The 14436-nt window shown below is 35.5% G+C and overlaps 1 protein-coding gene across 1 annotated transcript in view; it reads right to left on the reverse strand.

Moving 5' to 3' along the window:
• Positions 1-14436, reverse strand: part of LOC106081398 (potassium voltage-gated channel protein eag) — a 58169-nt gene that overhangs the window by 21933 nt on the left and 21800 nt on the right. The window contains exons 6-9 of the mRNA XM_013243312.2: positions 10478-10574; positions 4778-5124; positions 4555-4707; positions 4343-4415 (exon numbers count right to left, since the gene is read on the reverse strand). Of these exons, the coding sequence (XP_013098766.2) occupies positions 4343-4415; positions 4555-4707; positions 4778-5124; positions 10478-10574 (670 nt within the window). The remainder of the gene's footprint in view (positions 1-4342; positions 4416-4554; positions 4708-4777; positions 5125-10477; positions 10575-14436) is intronic.

A 14436-nucleotide genomic window follows, 5' to 3' on the forward strand; every position in this document is an offset into this window, starting at 1 on the left:
CTCCTTCTCACACATCAAGACTGTTCGTGGCCTTACCGTCCTGGTTGTTATTGCCTTTGTGGCCATTTTATTGTCCTTAAAAAAGTTCAGACTTGACGTCCTCGCGTTAGCACCACACCATCTCACGTATTCCGTGATCACCCGGATCTCCGCCTGCAGGACCATATTATGGTCGAAGGTCTAAAACAGATCTCAGTCCCTGGGTTCTCAATGTAGACCCCCAGGCCCTCTCTGTCTTCTAGCTCTGATTCATTCATGTAACATGATTTTTCAGATGGCAATACTAGGGTTCCGTCAGTCCAAGACTGTGCCCCTGGCTGCAGTGTCTCGCACTCGACCTGAATTGTCTTTTCAGCTATCCGATCGGAAACCTCTTCCATTCCTCCCAGGTTTCCTATAGCCGCCTCGATTATACCGCGAAGATATGGGCTGAAGCCCACTCAACCCATCGCTTAAGTCTCATAGCCGCAGTGGCTGTCTTACATTTAATCTGTATGTCAATGGGACGGATATCTAGAATAGTCTCCATTGCCCTAATGGGCGTGGTGTCATCGCTCCGCCTATACCAAGACAAGATATTCTCTGAACCTGTTGTGTGGTCCTTATGTTGCATTTTAGCAGTCCACCAAGCTACTGAGGCGTAAGTAAACATTGGTTTAATCATTTTCTTGTGGAATCAGTGGACTATCCTCGGATTCAGGCCCAATTTCGAGCCTACAGCTCGTCTACATAGTGGCAAACATCTATGAGCCTCCTCAGTACACTCCCGATTGTGGCACTTCCAATTAAGTTTCCTATCCAAGATCAGTCCTAAGTATTTGATCTTGTCAGAATTGTTGAGGAAACTCGGTGCATCAAATTGGCCCACCTTCGTCTTCCTCTTGAACAGGCATCTTTCAGTCTTCTCTGGGTTAACATTGAGACTCCTTGGTCTAGGCTAGTCATATGCCATATGCAAGACCTTTTCGGCCCTTTACATAGCTAGTTCGGATGCTTACCCCTAAGAAGTTTTATAACATCGTGTGCATAGCTGACGGGATAAAATCCCTCCTCAGTCAGCATCCGAAATAGGTCATTTATGGCGGTCTTCCAAAGGAGTGGCGATTACATTCCCCCTGTGGGGTGCCTTGTGCCGCTTTCTCTCTTATATTTATGTCATAGAACCGGCAATTTATCTACCTGTTCCTTAGCATATAGTTTATCCAGTCTCAAAGGACACGGTACTGGTCTAAGAATTGGATCAATTTGTCGGTCGGCACATTGTTAAACGCCTCCCGATGTCAATGCAAACCGCCAATGTGTATGTCTAAGGGTTCTTCCACTTGATGCACAACCTCGTGCAGGGCAGTCTCCACCGACCTTCTCTTAACATAGGTATGCTGTTTGTACTTGAGCAGTTCGCTGGGTGTCCTACTCTTTATCATGGTATCCACTATAGGTTCCATCATTTTGAGTAGAAAGGACATAAAAATGTCATTTACATAACAAAATTATAACTTAAAAAATGGCAATAAAATTTTAAATAATACATTTATAATGAATGATATGAAAACTACAACAATATTCTTTAGCATTTATTAGTTCTAGCGGCGTAACATAATGAAATATGCGCTTTTTATTCAATTTTAAATAATGAACATTTTGGGCAAGTATATTCCCCAATTGAAACCATATATAATTTTTTTGCCTGTAATTAAGACAGTAGGATTTTTGTTATTAGACGTTTTTAAGAAACTGTTATACTGTTACAAAACTGTTATACTGTTGTAAAAATATTATAAAACTATCTTCCATCATCCAAAATGCTACTATGTCAAGGATAACTCAAAAAAAAAAGCTGAAGACACTGTATTTTGTAGTGTTTAACAAAGTTTATATATATTTGTTATACTGATATAAAACTGTTATACTGCTAATAAAACTGCCTACCACTGCAAATACGCTATTTTGACAGGGATATCCATGGAGACCACTGTAGTGCGGAGATTAGCATGTCCGCCTAAGAAGCTGAATGCTTAGGTTCAAATCCTGGCGAGAACATTAGAAAAACAAAATTTTTCAGCCGTGGTTGCTATCCCCTCCTAATGCTGAGGAAATTCGTGAGATATTTTGCCATGTAAAACTTCTCCGTAAAGAGATGTCGCTCTGCGGCACGCCGTTCAGACTCGGCTATAAAAAAGAAAGCCCTTATCGTTGAGCTTAAACATAAATCGGACAACACTTAGTGATATGTGAAAAGTTTGCCCTTGTTCATTAGTGGAATGTTCATGTGCAATTTTATTTTGCATTTGCATCCATGATAGAAGCCTAAGCCCATCTATTTTGAAGTATTTAATCTTGGTTTGTAAATCTGTTATACTGATATAAACTGTTATACTGTTATATTAATATTCAATTACCGAAAAAACTTTATTTTGAAAAGAAAATCCCCCATATAAGTCAAAGGCATACTCTTTGGTACTTTTTAACTTAGTTCTGTATACCAGTTATACTGATTAAAAACTGTTATACTCCAAGAAAATTATTATTCTGCTGCAATAAAGCCACTTTCACCAGAATATGTGGTATTTAATGTAATTTTATAAAACTTCTATCCAAGAACATTCCATTAAGGAACAGGGGACAATTCTCTCAAATCAATGAGTGCATTCCGATTATAATTTAAGCTCAATAATAAGGGACCTAATTTTTTATGCCGAGTCCGAACAGTGTGCCGCATAGCGATACCACTTGGTAGAGAAGTTTTAACATGGCAGAATACCTTACAAATGTGGCCAGCATTAGTAAAGGGATAACCAACGATGAAATTTTTTTTATATTCAGGCCGGTATTTGAACCCAGGCATTCAGCTTCATAGGCGGAGACGGTAACATACTGTCATACTACGGCACAAATGCTATTGTGACAATAAATATCCAAACCAAAAGTCGATGTTGTTGTTTTAATTTTGTATACTGGTATAAAACTGCTATACTGCTATAAAACTGCCATATTACTGCAAAATCGCTATTATTTTGACAAGAACATATCCAATTAAAGCAGAAGGCATTCTTTTTGTAGAGTTTCATCTAGTTTTGAATAAGTGTTATACTTTTAAAAAACTGTTATAATACAGCAAAAAGACTAATTTCACAATACTTTTAATAATAAAAGTTAAAGCCATATTTTCTATAGTTCAACCTAGTTTTTGTAAATCCGTAATACTCATACATAACTGTTATACGTTTATAAAATTAACATACTACTGCCAGAAACGTTATTTTGACAAGATTATTCATAATAATATCTAAGGGAAATATATATTACAGTGTTTGCCCATCTTTAATGAAACTGTTATAAAACTTCCATACTGCTGCAAAATTCATAGTTTGATATAAATTTCCAAACGAAGTTTAAATAGGACTTTTATTTTAAAGTTTTTAATCCATCTTGTAAAACTGTTATATTAACTTGTTCTTTATTTAAATTTTTTTCAGAAACTGATTTAATATGGCCTATCCGCAAAGAACTCAACGTTTTGTTTTCGGTAAGTTCATAGAAAATATCTTATTAAGTATAATGTAATTGTTTTAGTATGATTTACATATCTGTTATACAGGCATAAAATCTAATATACTATTCTATAAATTTTTAAATCTATCTACGAATCATCATTATCAGCTTAGTTATACATTAAGGACACCGTTACTTCTCTGTGGCATAGTCAATAACAATGGGAAATAATTTCCAAAAAAGGTGTCAGAAACTTTATTCAAAACATTTAGGTTTTGCTACGAAAATTTTTTTGAATCTGTTATATTGTTATAAAAATTGTTATATATGATTTTTTTTTAAAAACCTGCAAAGACTTCTTAGTTTTTTGTAATTTACATAATTTTCGCTTAAAAGATTTCTTTTAAAAACTGTTATACTTTACAAAAATTATTATACACCCTATTTTTCCAAAAATATGATATGAGAAAGATGAATACTTGTGCAACTAGTGCTTAATTACGAATAATTTTCCAAAAAGGTGTCGAAAACTCATTTTTAAACGTTTATGTTTAGCTTCGACCAATTTTATTTTATTTTCCATTTTCTCTACTTTTCTATAGCCTATATGAAAGTGTTATAATTTTGGCTTCACCTCCAATATTTAGTAAATTTGACTGTTATAACTATTATAAGGTTTTATTTCTTTGGTTTTTTCCTCTAAAAGCGCACATTTCAATTATGCCATTCTCTTATTATGTATGCAAAACTACCAAAGCGGTATACACATGTAAAGTATCACTTTAGCGTTTAGTTTCTATTCATTAGCAATAGAATGACGTGGCAACGGAACGTGTTAAAAACACTGCACCTGCAATTATCATCATGCAGATGGTGAACACCTTCTCGTTGTCCGTCTCGGCAGCGACATTGCCAAATCCCACCTAAAGAATTTCAAGAGAGACAAAAAAAGGAATAGACAAATATAAATAAATAGAAAATACAAATTATTATTGACCCTCTATATGAAAACAAAATAAATTTGAAAAAAACGAAAAACTTTTGAAGGCCTTAAGCACTCACCGATGTCATGCAGGTCATGGTAAAATACAATGCGGTCACATACATACTCTTGCGAGAGGGACCATTTATCAGTTCTGTGGAATCATTATTGTATATATAAGAATAGGGTGATTGTGTGACATTGGCCAATTTCCATAGCCAACTGTATTGTATCTGTTTGTTGGGGTGATAAAGAATAGAGGGGAGATAAAGAAAAGCAAGTAAAGTCAATTATGACTCTTACCCCATTATCGGCATCTGTTCTTCCTATCGAATACCATATGCAGGCCAGCCAATGGGCCACCAGCATATAAAAGCACAGCAGCAATATCAACATGGCCGCCCCATATTCCAAATAGCGATCCAATTTTCTCACCACTCGACCCAAGCGCAGCAGACGAACAACCTTTAAAGCACTAAACAAGGAACCAATGCCATCCTCGTCCCGATCGAAGGCATTGAAGACATCGTATGGCAGGCAACTGAGCAAATCAATGATGAACCATGATTTCAGATAATTCATGCGTATCACTTTTGGATCACTGACGACCTCACCGCCGGGACCCACAAAGGTTGTATGAAAATTTAAAACTGTTATACAAAGAGGAAGGGAAATTAGGAAAATCAAGACAAAAGTTTCAGGACAATAAATTTTCAGTGTAGTAAGTTTGATACTTATTCTAAGAGTTATTATTTGCATTCTCATACATATGCAAATGTTGCTTGTTAACAAGTGTCTGGTTGTGTTTGTCGCATATCCTGTCAGTGGTGGTAGTATGTAGTGATTCAACACGTTTTCACTGCATTTCTTACTTGTCGCGTGGCACAAATTTCCAACTTTCCAAATTGATTTATGAATTTATTCATAACCACTCGCTTATCTTAGGTTTGTTCATAGCCTGTGGGGGCAATAGCAATGGCATACATAAAGTTAAAGATTTGCCCAAAAGGAAAAGTTCAGACGGTGTCTTAAGGAGAAAGATAAAATGGCTGAGAAACTGTTAAAGCAAATACATGTGGAATATTTTTAATTTCTTGGGCACTTTAAGAACACCAGGAAGGTTCAAGAAATTTTCAATGCTTTGGTAAACATATTAGATATGATTCGACCTCGGCCTCGAGATTATTTAATCCATTAATCAACTAAAGATTTGACTTTTATTTACTAAAATGCTAGTCGTTAATTTTTCTAAATGGAAAAAGGTTTGACTTTTGAATTGGTTAAGGAATGGAATGGACCAATTTCAGAGCTGAGGCTTAAATTTCTTGTAAACCTTGAATTTCAGCTTTACAAGTTGAGGTCAACTAACTAAGGGGAACGACCCACCACCAGACCCTTTTGAGCGGGCATGGTAACCTATCGGAACAATATGGGATGTAAAAAAAAAATTCTTAGGCTTCCTCCTAACGGTAATCCTAAATTATAAATCTGATATTCAAATTTGAGAATAAGTTGATGAGGGGAATACCCCTCCCCAGAACCCCTTCGAGCGGACCTAGAGATTAAACCGAGCGACATTGGATGTAAATGAATGGTGTTTGGGAGTATAATGTGAATCTCTCCTGAAGAATTTTGCCAGATGAACTCATCTTTTAAAAAAATTTAAGATTTTTTTTTTTAATTTCTTAGAATTTTTTTTTTACAATTTGTTAATTTTTTTTTAAAGAAATAAAATTTTGAAAAAATTTTCTATAGAACACAATTTTAAAAATGTTTTTTAAATAAATAAACATTTTAAGAAATTTATTTTGAAAAAACTGATAGAAATCTTATTTATAACCCGTAAAGAAAGGCAAAAGTCGGGCGGAGCCGACTATATGGGAGCTATATCTAAATCTGGACTGATCTCAATGAAATTTTGCACACATATTGGGATTGGACAAAAATTGTAGATGTTACAGCCTTAAAAGACCTTATCGGATGAAAGATATATATGGGAGCTATATATAGATCTGATTCGATTCCGATGAAATTTTGCACACATATTGGGATGTCAATTAAAACATCCCATGAAAAATTTTGTAGAGATCGAACCAAAATTACAGCTACTACACCAATAAAAGGGCTTATCGGATGAAAATATATATGGGAGTTATATCTAAATCTGGACCGATCTCAATGAAATTTTCCACACGTATTTGGACATCAAAAAAAGACACTTTGTGCCAAATTTTGTAAGGATCGGACCAAAATTGTGGCTTCTAGAGCTTTAAAAGGTCACATCGGAAGAAAGAAATATATGGGAGCTATATCATAATCTGGACCGATTTTTTTCAAAATCAACAGTGTTCGTCCTTAGACCAAAAAAGAGACTTATGCTAAATTTTGTGATAATCGGATAACAAATGTGACCTGTACCTTGATTACAAGAATACAAGGACAGATAGATAGACGAATCGACGGACATAGCTAAATCGAATCCGGAAGTGATTCTAAGCCGATCCATACACTTATCCATGGGTCTAGCTCTTCTCCTTCTTAGCGTTGCGAACAAATGCACAAATCTATAATACCCTGTACCATAGTGGTGGTGTAGGGTATAAAAATCAAATTTGTGTTTGTTTGTTTGTTTGTCTATTCCGTATAGACTCTAAAACGGCTTAACCGATTTTCTTGAAATTTCAACAGATGCTGCATTATGGACCCGCGGTGAAAGAAGGGTAATTAATTTTTTGATGTCTGAAGGGGGACGGACCCTCCCCCTTACGCTAATTTTTAGCAACGCCAGATCTCGGATACTGGTGGTGCGATTTAAGCGAAATTTGTGTGCTCTCTTTTAGTAACCTAAAAACAAAAATTTGGTATCCAAATTTCGGATGAGGTACCTAGGGGGGCCGCCCCACCGTCAAATTCACCAAATATATTTATAGACCAATCACGACAATATGGGACTCAAATGAACGGTATTTGCGAGTAGAATACAAATCTGATATCCAAATGTGGAACCAAGTTTCTGGGGGTTCACCCCTTCCCCAAAACACCATCCAAAGAGGACTTAATTACTGACCATGGTAATATGGGGCTTAAATAAAAGGTATTTGAGTGTAGAATACGAATACGAACAATTGTCCGCCTCTCCCCAAAAACATCCCCCAAGGAGGACAAATTGTAATATGGGGCTACAATGAAAGGTCTTTGGGAGTAAAGCACGAATATTAATATTCGGGAAAAAGTATCAATGAGGCCAACCCACCCCCCTAGCACCATCCAAATAGGAAGTATTTGCTGACCATTGGAATATAGGACTCAAATGAGATGTATTTTAGGGTAGAACCCGAATCTGATATATATTTTCAAGGCCAAGTCATCGAGTGGCCACCCCATCTCCTTAAAACACACCTCAAACGCCCGTATTTGCCGACTTTGGAAATATGAGTATGGGGCTCAAATGGGAGAAGACCACCAATCTGAGAATTTGGGAGAAGACCACCAATCTGATACCAATATTCGCGACCAACTGCCTAGGGGAGGTCTCACCAGCGTAACAACCCCAAAATAGAACGTATTTGCTTACCAAGACAATTTTGGTCTTCAAGACAGTAGAGCTCGATATTGATAGTTTTAGGGGCCCATACCCCAAACCGGACATATTTGCTGATTTTTGCAATAAGGTGTTTAAATGGAAGGTATTTGAGATTAGAAAACGAGTTTGGTATCTTATTTCGACCCAAATGGCAGTATGGGGTTCAAATAAATTATATATATTGGGTTGCCCAAAAAAGGATTGGGGATTTTTCATATAGTCGGCGTTGACAAATTTTTTCACAGCTTGTGACTCTGTAATTGCATTCTTTCTTCTGTCAGTTATCAGCTGCTACTTTTAGCTTGCTTTAGAAAAAAGTGTAAAAAAGTATATTTGATTAAAGTTCATTCTAAGTTTTATTAAAAATGCATTTACTTTCTTTTAAAAAATCCGCACTTACTTTTTGGGCAACCCAATATATTGGAATGATATATTTGTGGGGCTAAGTGTTCGGGGGCCCTTCTCACTCCCCAAAACACCCCTTAATCGGGCATATTTACCGACGATGCCAATTTGGGCGTCAAATGAAAGATATCAGGGAGTATAGCACGAAACTGATATCCACTTTCATGACCAATTTTCGGGGCGTCTACCCCTTTCCCCAAATACCCCACAAATAGCAATTATATACTGATCATCGCAATATGGGGCTCAAATAAAGGTATTTGGGAGTAGAATACGAATATCAAAATGTGGCACTATGTATTTGGGGCACCGCCCCTTACCCAAAACACCCTCCACAAGGTAAAAATTTACCGACCATTGCAATATGTGGCTGAAATGAAAGGTATTTGAGATTAGAAAACGAATTCGATAACCTGTTTTGAGGCCAAGTGTTTGGGGTTCGCCTCATCCCATAAAGTGCCCTTAAACCAATGGCAATATTGGGTTCAAGTAAATGGTGTTTGAGAGTAGAGCACGATGCTGATCTTTTTTTTCAGGGCTAAGTGTCTGGGGGACCACCTCTCCCCAGAAAACATCTCTGAATCGGGCATACATATCAACCGATCATGGCAATATGCGGCTCAAATGAAAGGTATTTGTGAGTAGAGCACGAAATTTATACCCACACCGGGGATCCACACCCCCCCTTTACCCGCCAACCACCTTCCCAATATCAAAATCCTCAAGCTACTATCGAGCTCAAATAAAATCTTTTGAGAAGGGAGTACATCTAACATCCAAACTTGGTATTTAATTAAAAGCTCTTTAATTGTCGAAAATAAATATTCAAAGTATAATTTTGTTCCATATAAGTTAAAAGCGGTCTCGGCTCAGTTAGTTTTCTTTAACAAAGGAAAGTTGTCATCATTTCTAAAAGAAATGAATTGATAAATTTTTCGTTGAAAAAATTACTTTATTTTTGCAAATAAAATTTTTAGAAAATTTTCCTTAGAAAATAAAATTTTGAGAAAATATTCTTTGAAAATACAATCTTGAGAGAATATTCTTGGGAAATAAAATTTTGAGGAAATTTTCTTTGAAACTTAATTTTTTGAATTAAAAATGTTGACCACATTTTCTAAAGAAATAAAATGCTCAAAAATGAGATTCTTAAATTTCACATCGGCGCAAGTTTATTATTGATTTTCTCCAATATGTATAACAAAATAATATCAATCATACTCTCCTAGGTCTATTTGTAAAAAGAATTTCCAACATTTAGGTAAACCAAAAGAATTTTTATACCATTTTCGTAGAAATTTCACTTTATCTTGGCAAATACATTTCACTTTCATCCGTTTTGCTAACCTTTTCTCTTTTCTTTATTTTACGTGAACAAATATGTAGATACAAGAACTTTGTATAGTATTTCCTAGATTTAAGCACAGTAATTGCCTTCCTTTTGTATGTTGTTGCCCTAAGGCAACAACTAATTTTGAAATTGTTAGAAAATTTTAGCTGCAAAGCCAAAGAATTTTTGCACAGGAAGTATAAGTTGGAAGACTTATGTACAGAAGCCTCTCTTTCTATGCCACAAAACGAAATTTTAGGAAGCAGCAACTACACTGCAATAATGAAGACAGGTAGTTTCCCAGAGAAATTGAGAAACTTTATCTTCTATATAATTATTAAGGTATGGAAGATATTATTAAGGTGTGCTCATTGTTGCAATGTCAGTTGTAGTTTAAACAGGAAATGGGTAAAATATTTGCCTGAGAAACTTTTGCTTACTTGCTCTATTTTTATTGGAATTCTATGGATCATCCTTTTGCTTACATAACTTGCACGGTTTCCAGTCTATTTGTATTCATATTGCATTTATGAAGCTAGAAAAAGTCTTTATTTCAGAGTCCCCTTAGTCATCATGCCTCCATTATCTCTAACTTTGTCCCTTCCTATCACTGTTATTCTCTAAGGTCATAATGTCCTCTTTAGAGTTGACACATATTGCAGTGGTATTTTGCAAATGTACTTACCAATATCAATAAAGAATATAACATCTACAATTGAATCAACAACAAGTAATGAAACATCTTCTGAGGTTTTATTTTTAAAAGCGACATTATATGGCACCTGTAAAGAGAGGATTATGCAAAAAAATAAATAATTGGTTTTGATTTTTCAACTTTTTATTCCATCAAAAATGAGTTAACATTAATCACAAAACTAAAAAAAAAGCTTTTTTAAATACACCGAAAACATTGAAGAGGCGACTTAATGCCTATAAAGTGACCTATAGTCTGAGCTACTTAACATTGTCTATTCACCCAACACGAAATACCTATACAACATTATCTTTCAATATAAGCCTACCCATACTTCTTTGGATTATCGCTTAATTACATGGATATTTGCTTTTTCATTCATTGTAGGTCTTTCTTTCTGTCTGTCTGCTGAAATGCTAAAGTATATTTGCTACCTGTGTATGTGTGTTTGGTAGATTTGAACCATATAAATCCTTAGAATACATCCACCTGTATTACAGTGTGATTTACAACTTTGATGCTTAGCTTGGGGGCCATACATCTTAAAGCACATGGCGAAAATGACCACCGTAATCATAAATTTTCAAATGCATCCCTAAGGAAGATGTTGGTTGGTTAGTACAATAACGCGGAAATGAAGCATGTACAGAAGATTTATGCAAGTTTTCAAACTAACCATGGAAATAAGGAACATATTTGAAGATTTATCAAATTATAAACTTGTTAAAATAATTGTTTTTATAAAAGTCAAAGGTCCCCAACACATAGACATTATATATAGCGTAATCAAAAAAATAATCTTTTTTACTTGCCTTGGTAATTTGCCTAAGAAATTAAACTTTAAGCTGGATAAAAAAGAAATTACATTTAATTTCCTTAATTCCCAAAGTGTTTTCTTTATTTCGGCATTTCAAATATTCTTTTATCACCATAAATAAAAATTTTATGGGGAAAATAGTAAAGTAAGGCAATAATTTATATAAATCATACGCACTGCGGTACCATTTTTTAAATTAGCCTTTATGTTGTTTCTGTTAAGAGTATACAATTTTTTCTTCCGGATTCATGCTGAAAGGTTATCACTTGTGGTTCTTAATAACTCTCCTACTGTTTAACTAATTACCACTCATAAAAAGCTGCCCATTAAGTGAGTCCCTTTTTTGGTGATTTCTTTAAAAGCTCATTTTTTTTCATTGTGTCATATAGCAATTTGTTAAAGTAATTGAAATGAAAACTATGCTCAAATGAGTTATGTGTAGCACAACACATGTATGTGGTATTTTAATTTCGTTAATATACCTGAGCTTGTATACATTAGGGAAACTGATAAACTAGCTTTTGTTATACGCCCATAATTATCATGACTAAATATTAAATTTTTTTGGTGATAATAAAGGGTGATTTTTTTGAGGTTAGGATTTTCATGCATTAGTATTTGACAGATCACGTGGGATTTCAGACATGGTGTCAAAGAGAAAGATGCTCAGTATGCTTTGACATTTCATCATGAATAGACTTACTAACGAGCAACGCTTGCAAATCATTGAATTTTATTACCAAAATCAGTGTTCGGTTCGAAATGTGTTCAAATTTTGACAAATTTTGTTCAGCGATGAGGCTCATTTCTGGTTGAATGGCTACGTAAATAAGCAAAATTGCCGCATTTGGAGTGAAGAGCAACCAGAAGCCGTTCAAGAACTGCCCATGCATCCCGAAAAATGCACTGTTTGGTGTGGTTTGTACGCTGGTGGAATCATTGGACCGTATTTTTTCAAAGATGCTGTTGGACGCAATGTTACGGTGAATGAACACATTTCGAACCGAACACTGATTTTGGTAATAAAATTCAATGATTTGCAAGCGTTGCTCGTTAGTAAGTCTATTCATGATGAAATGTCAAAGCATACTGAGCATCTTTCTCTTTGACACCATGTCTGAAATCCCACGTGATCTGTCAAATACTAATGCATGAAAATCCTAACCTCAAAAAAATCATCCTTTAGTTTATCATGTAGGTGTAAGGGATAGCGCATAGCATAGGCTAGAGCACAAAATTAATGGTAGTGATTTTCCCCTTCTAAAGAAGGGGAGTATTCCATTCGTATTGAAACACTCTACAAGGGTTTGAGATTCTTTGGGACTTTTTTTTAGACTTAATTGAATTAAAATTTAATAACGCAACATTGAATGATATGAAAGAAGTCTGGTCTTATTTCTTAATTGCAAGTTCGCGGGAAGTCTGGCATGTGTATGCTTAATGTTAATCACTGCACGTAAACACATGACAAAATTTTTGTTTCTATGGTTCTCAGTGGGCTAATGTTGCCACACTGTCAGGGAAATTATATATTACACAGTCTTTTTTTTGTTCAGTTATGCAACATAAGTCTTTTTTATGCAATAATCCCAAAAGCCTATACGACTTGTCATGGCATTTTAAAATTTTGTTCAGTTGTTTGTTAGGTTAAGTTGGTTTAATTTCATTTTGCACAGCATACGTCTTATGGTGTTCTAATTTGTTATTCTTGTTTATCATACGCACCCATTTTCCCTCCATAGTGGTAATTAAAGTTAAACATACGCTCACATGAGCATACATTATTATCACTTATACGCCACCAACCACTTAAGATAAAAATAATAAATAATGAATAAAAAATATAAGAAAAAAGTATAAGTGACACTCTATTCTATTTAAAAATACGTAGTCTTTTGCAGGCAACTAGGTCCCTTAGTAAAAAAATAGCCTTTAATGAAGGCAAATATCCAGGAAAAGGAGAAGATTTGTTCTTAGTCCTAAACAAGTAAAAGCGTGCTAAATACGGCCGGGCCGAATCTTGGGAACCCATCACCATGGATTCGGTTAAAATATCAGGTTATAAACGGATTTAGGCCGTACTTGGCATAGTTGTTGGAAGTCGTAACAAAACACTATATGCAAAATTTCAGCCAAATTGGATGAAAATTGAGGCTTCCAGCAGCTCAAGTAGTCAAATCGGGAGATCGGTTTATATGGGAGCTATATCAGGTTCTTGACCGATTTGGACTGTACTTGGCACATTTGTTGGAAACCATAACAGAACACTATGTGCAAAATTTCAGCCAAATCGGATAACAATTGCGGCTTCTTGGGTTTTAAGAAGTCAAATTGGGAGATCGGTTTTTATGGGTGCTATATCCAAACCTGAGCCGATTTGCAATCCCCAACGACCTACATCAGTATTAAGTATCTGTTCGATCGTGATTTCAACAGACAGACGGATGGACGAACGGACATGGCTAAATCGATTCAGAGTGTCAAGACGATCAAGAATATAAGTACTTTATGGGTTCCTAGATCAATATTTCGAGGTTTTACAAACGGAATGACCAGATTAGTATACCCCCATCCTATGGTGTTGGGTATAATAATACTGTAGAGCGGCCAAAGTCCGAAACCAATGCATGGGCCAAGTACTATTCACCACACAACTGTGCGTTGAGAGACTTATATGTTAATTCGACAAAGTGATGGACGTGAATAACGCAGATAACTGCAAATTATGCAAAAACGAATTTAAATTAGTGACGATTAATACCATTCTGCCCCCTGGTCAATCAGGGATACTGATTTAAGAATGATTTCTCTAAGCGAATTCTACATTGTAGGAGTTTTTAACTATATCTGACCATTGATCTATCTGTCTGTCTGCCTGTACATCTGTTTCTCTTTCTGTCTGTCCATTTGATTCTGTGTGCGTCTGTCTGTCATTTCATCTCTTTGTCTATATTTCCGTCTGTCTGCCTGTCCATGTTAATTTGCGTTTAAATAAAGACAGACGTCTTTCTTTCTGTTTCTTTGACCGTTTGTTAAATCGTCAATCTGTAGTCCGTCTTTCTATATATCTGGTTGTACGTCTCTTTGACCATATGTCCGCCTATCTGTTTTCCATGTTGGTTTGTGGAAGTTC

The sequence above is a fragment of the Stomoxys calcitrans genome, chromosome 4 (genome assembly GCF_963082655.1).
Source record: "Stomoxys calcitrans chromosome 4, idStoCalc2.1, whole genome shotgun sequence".
NCBI lineage: Eukaryota > Metazoa > Arthropoda > Insecta > Diptera > Muscidae > Stomoxys > Stomoxys calcitrans.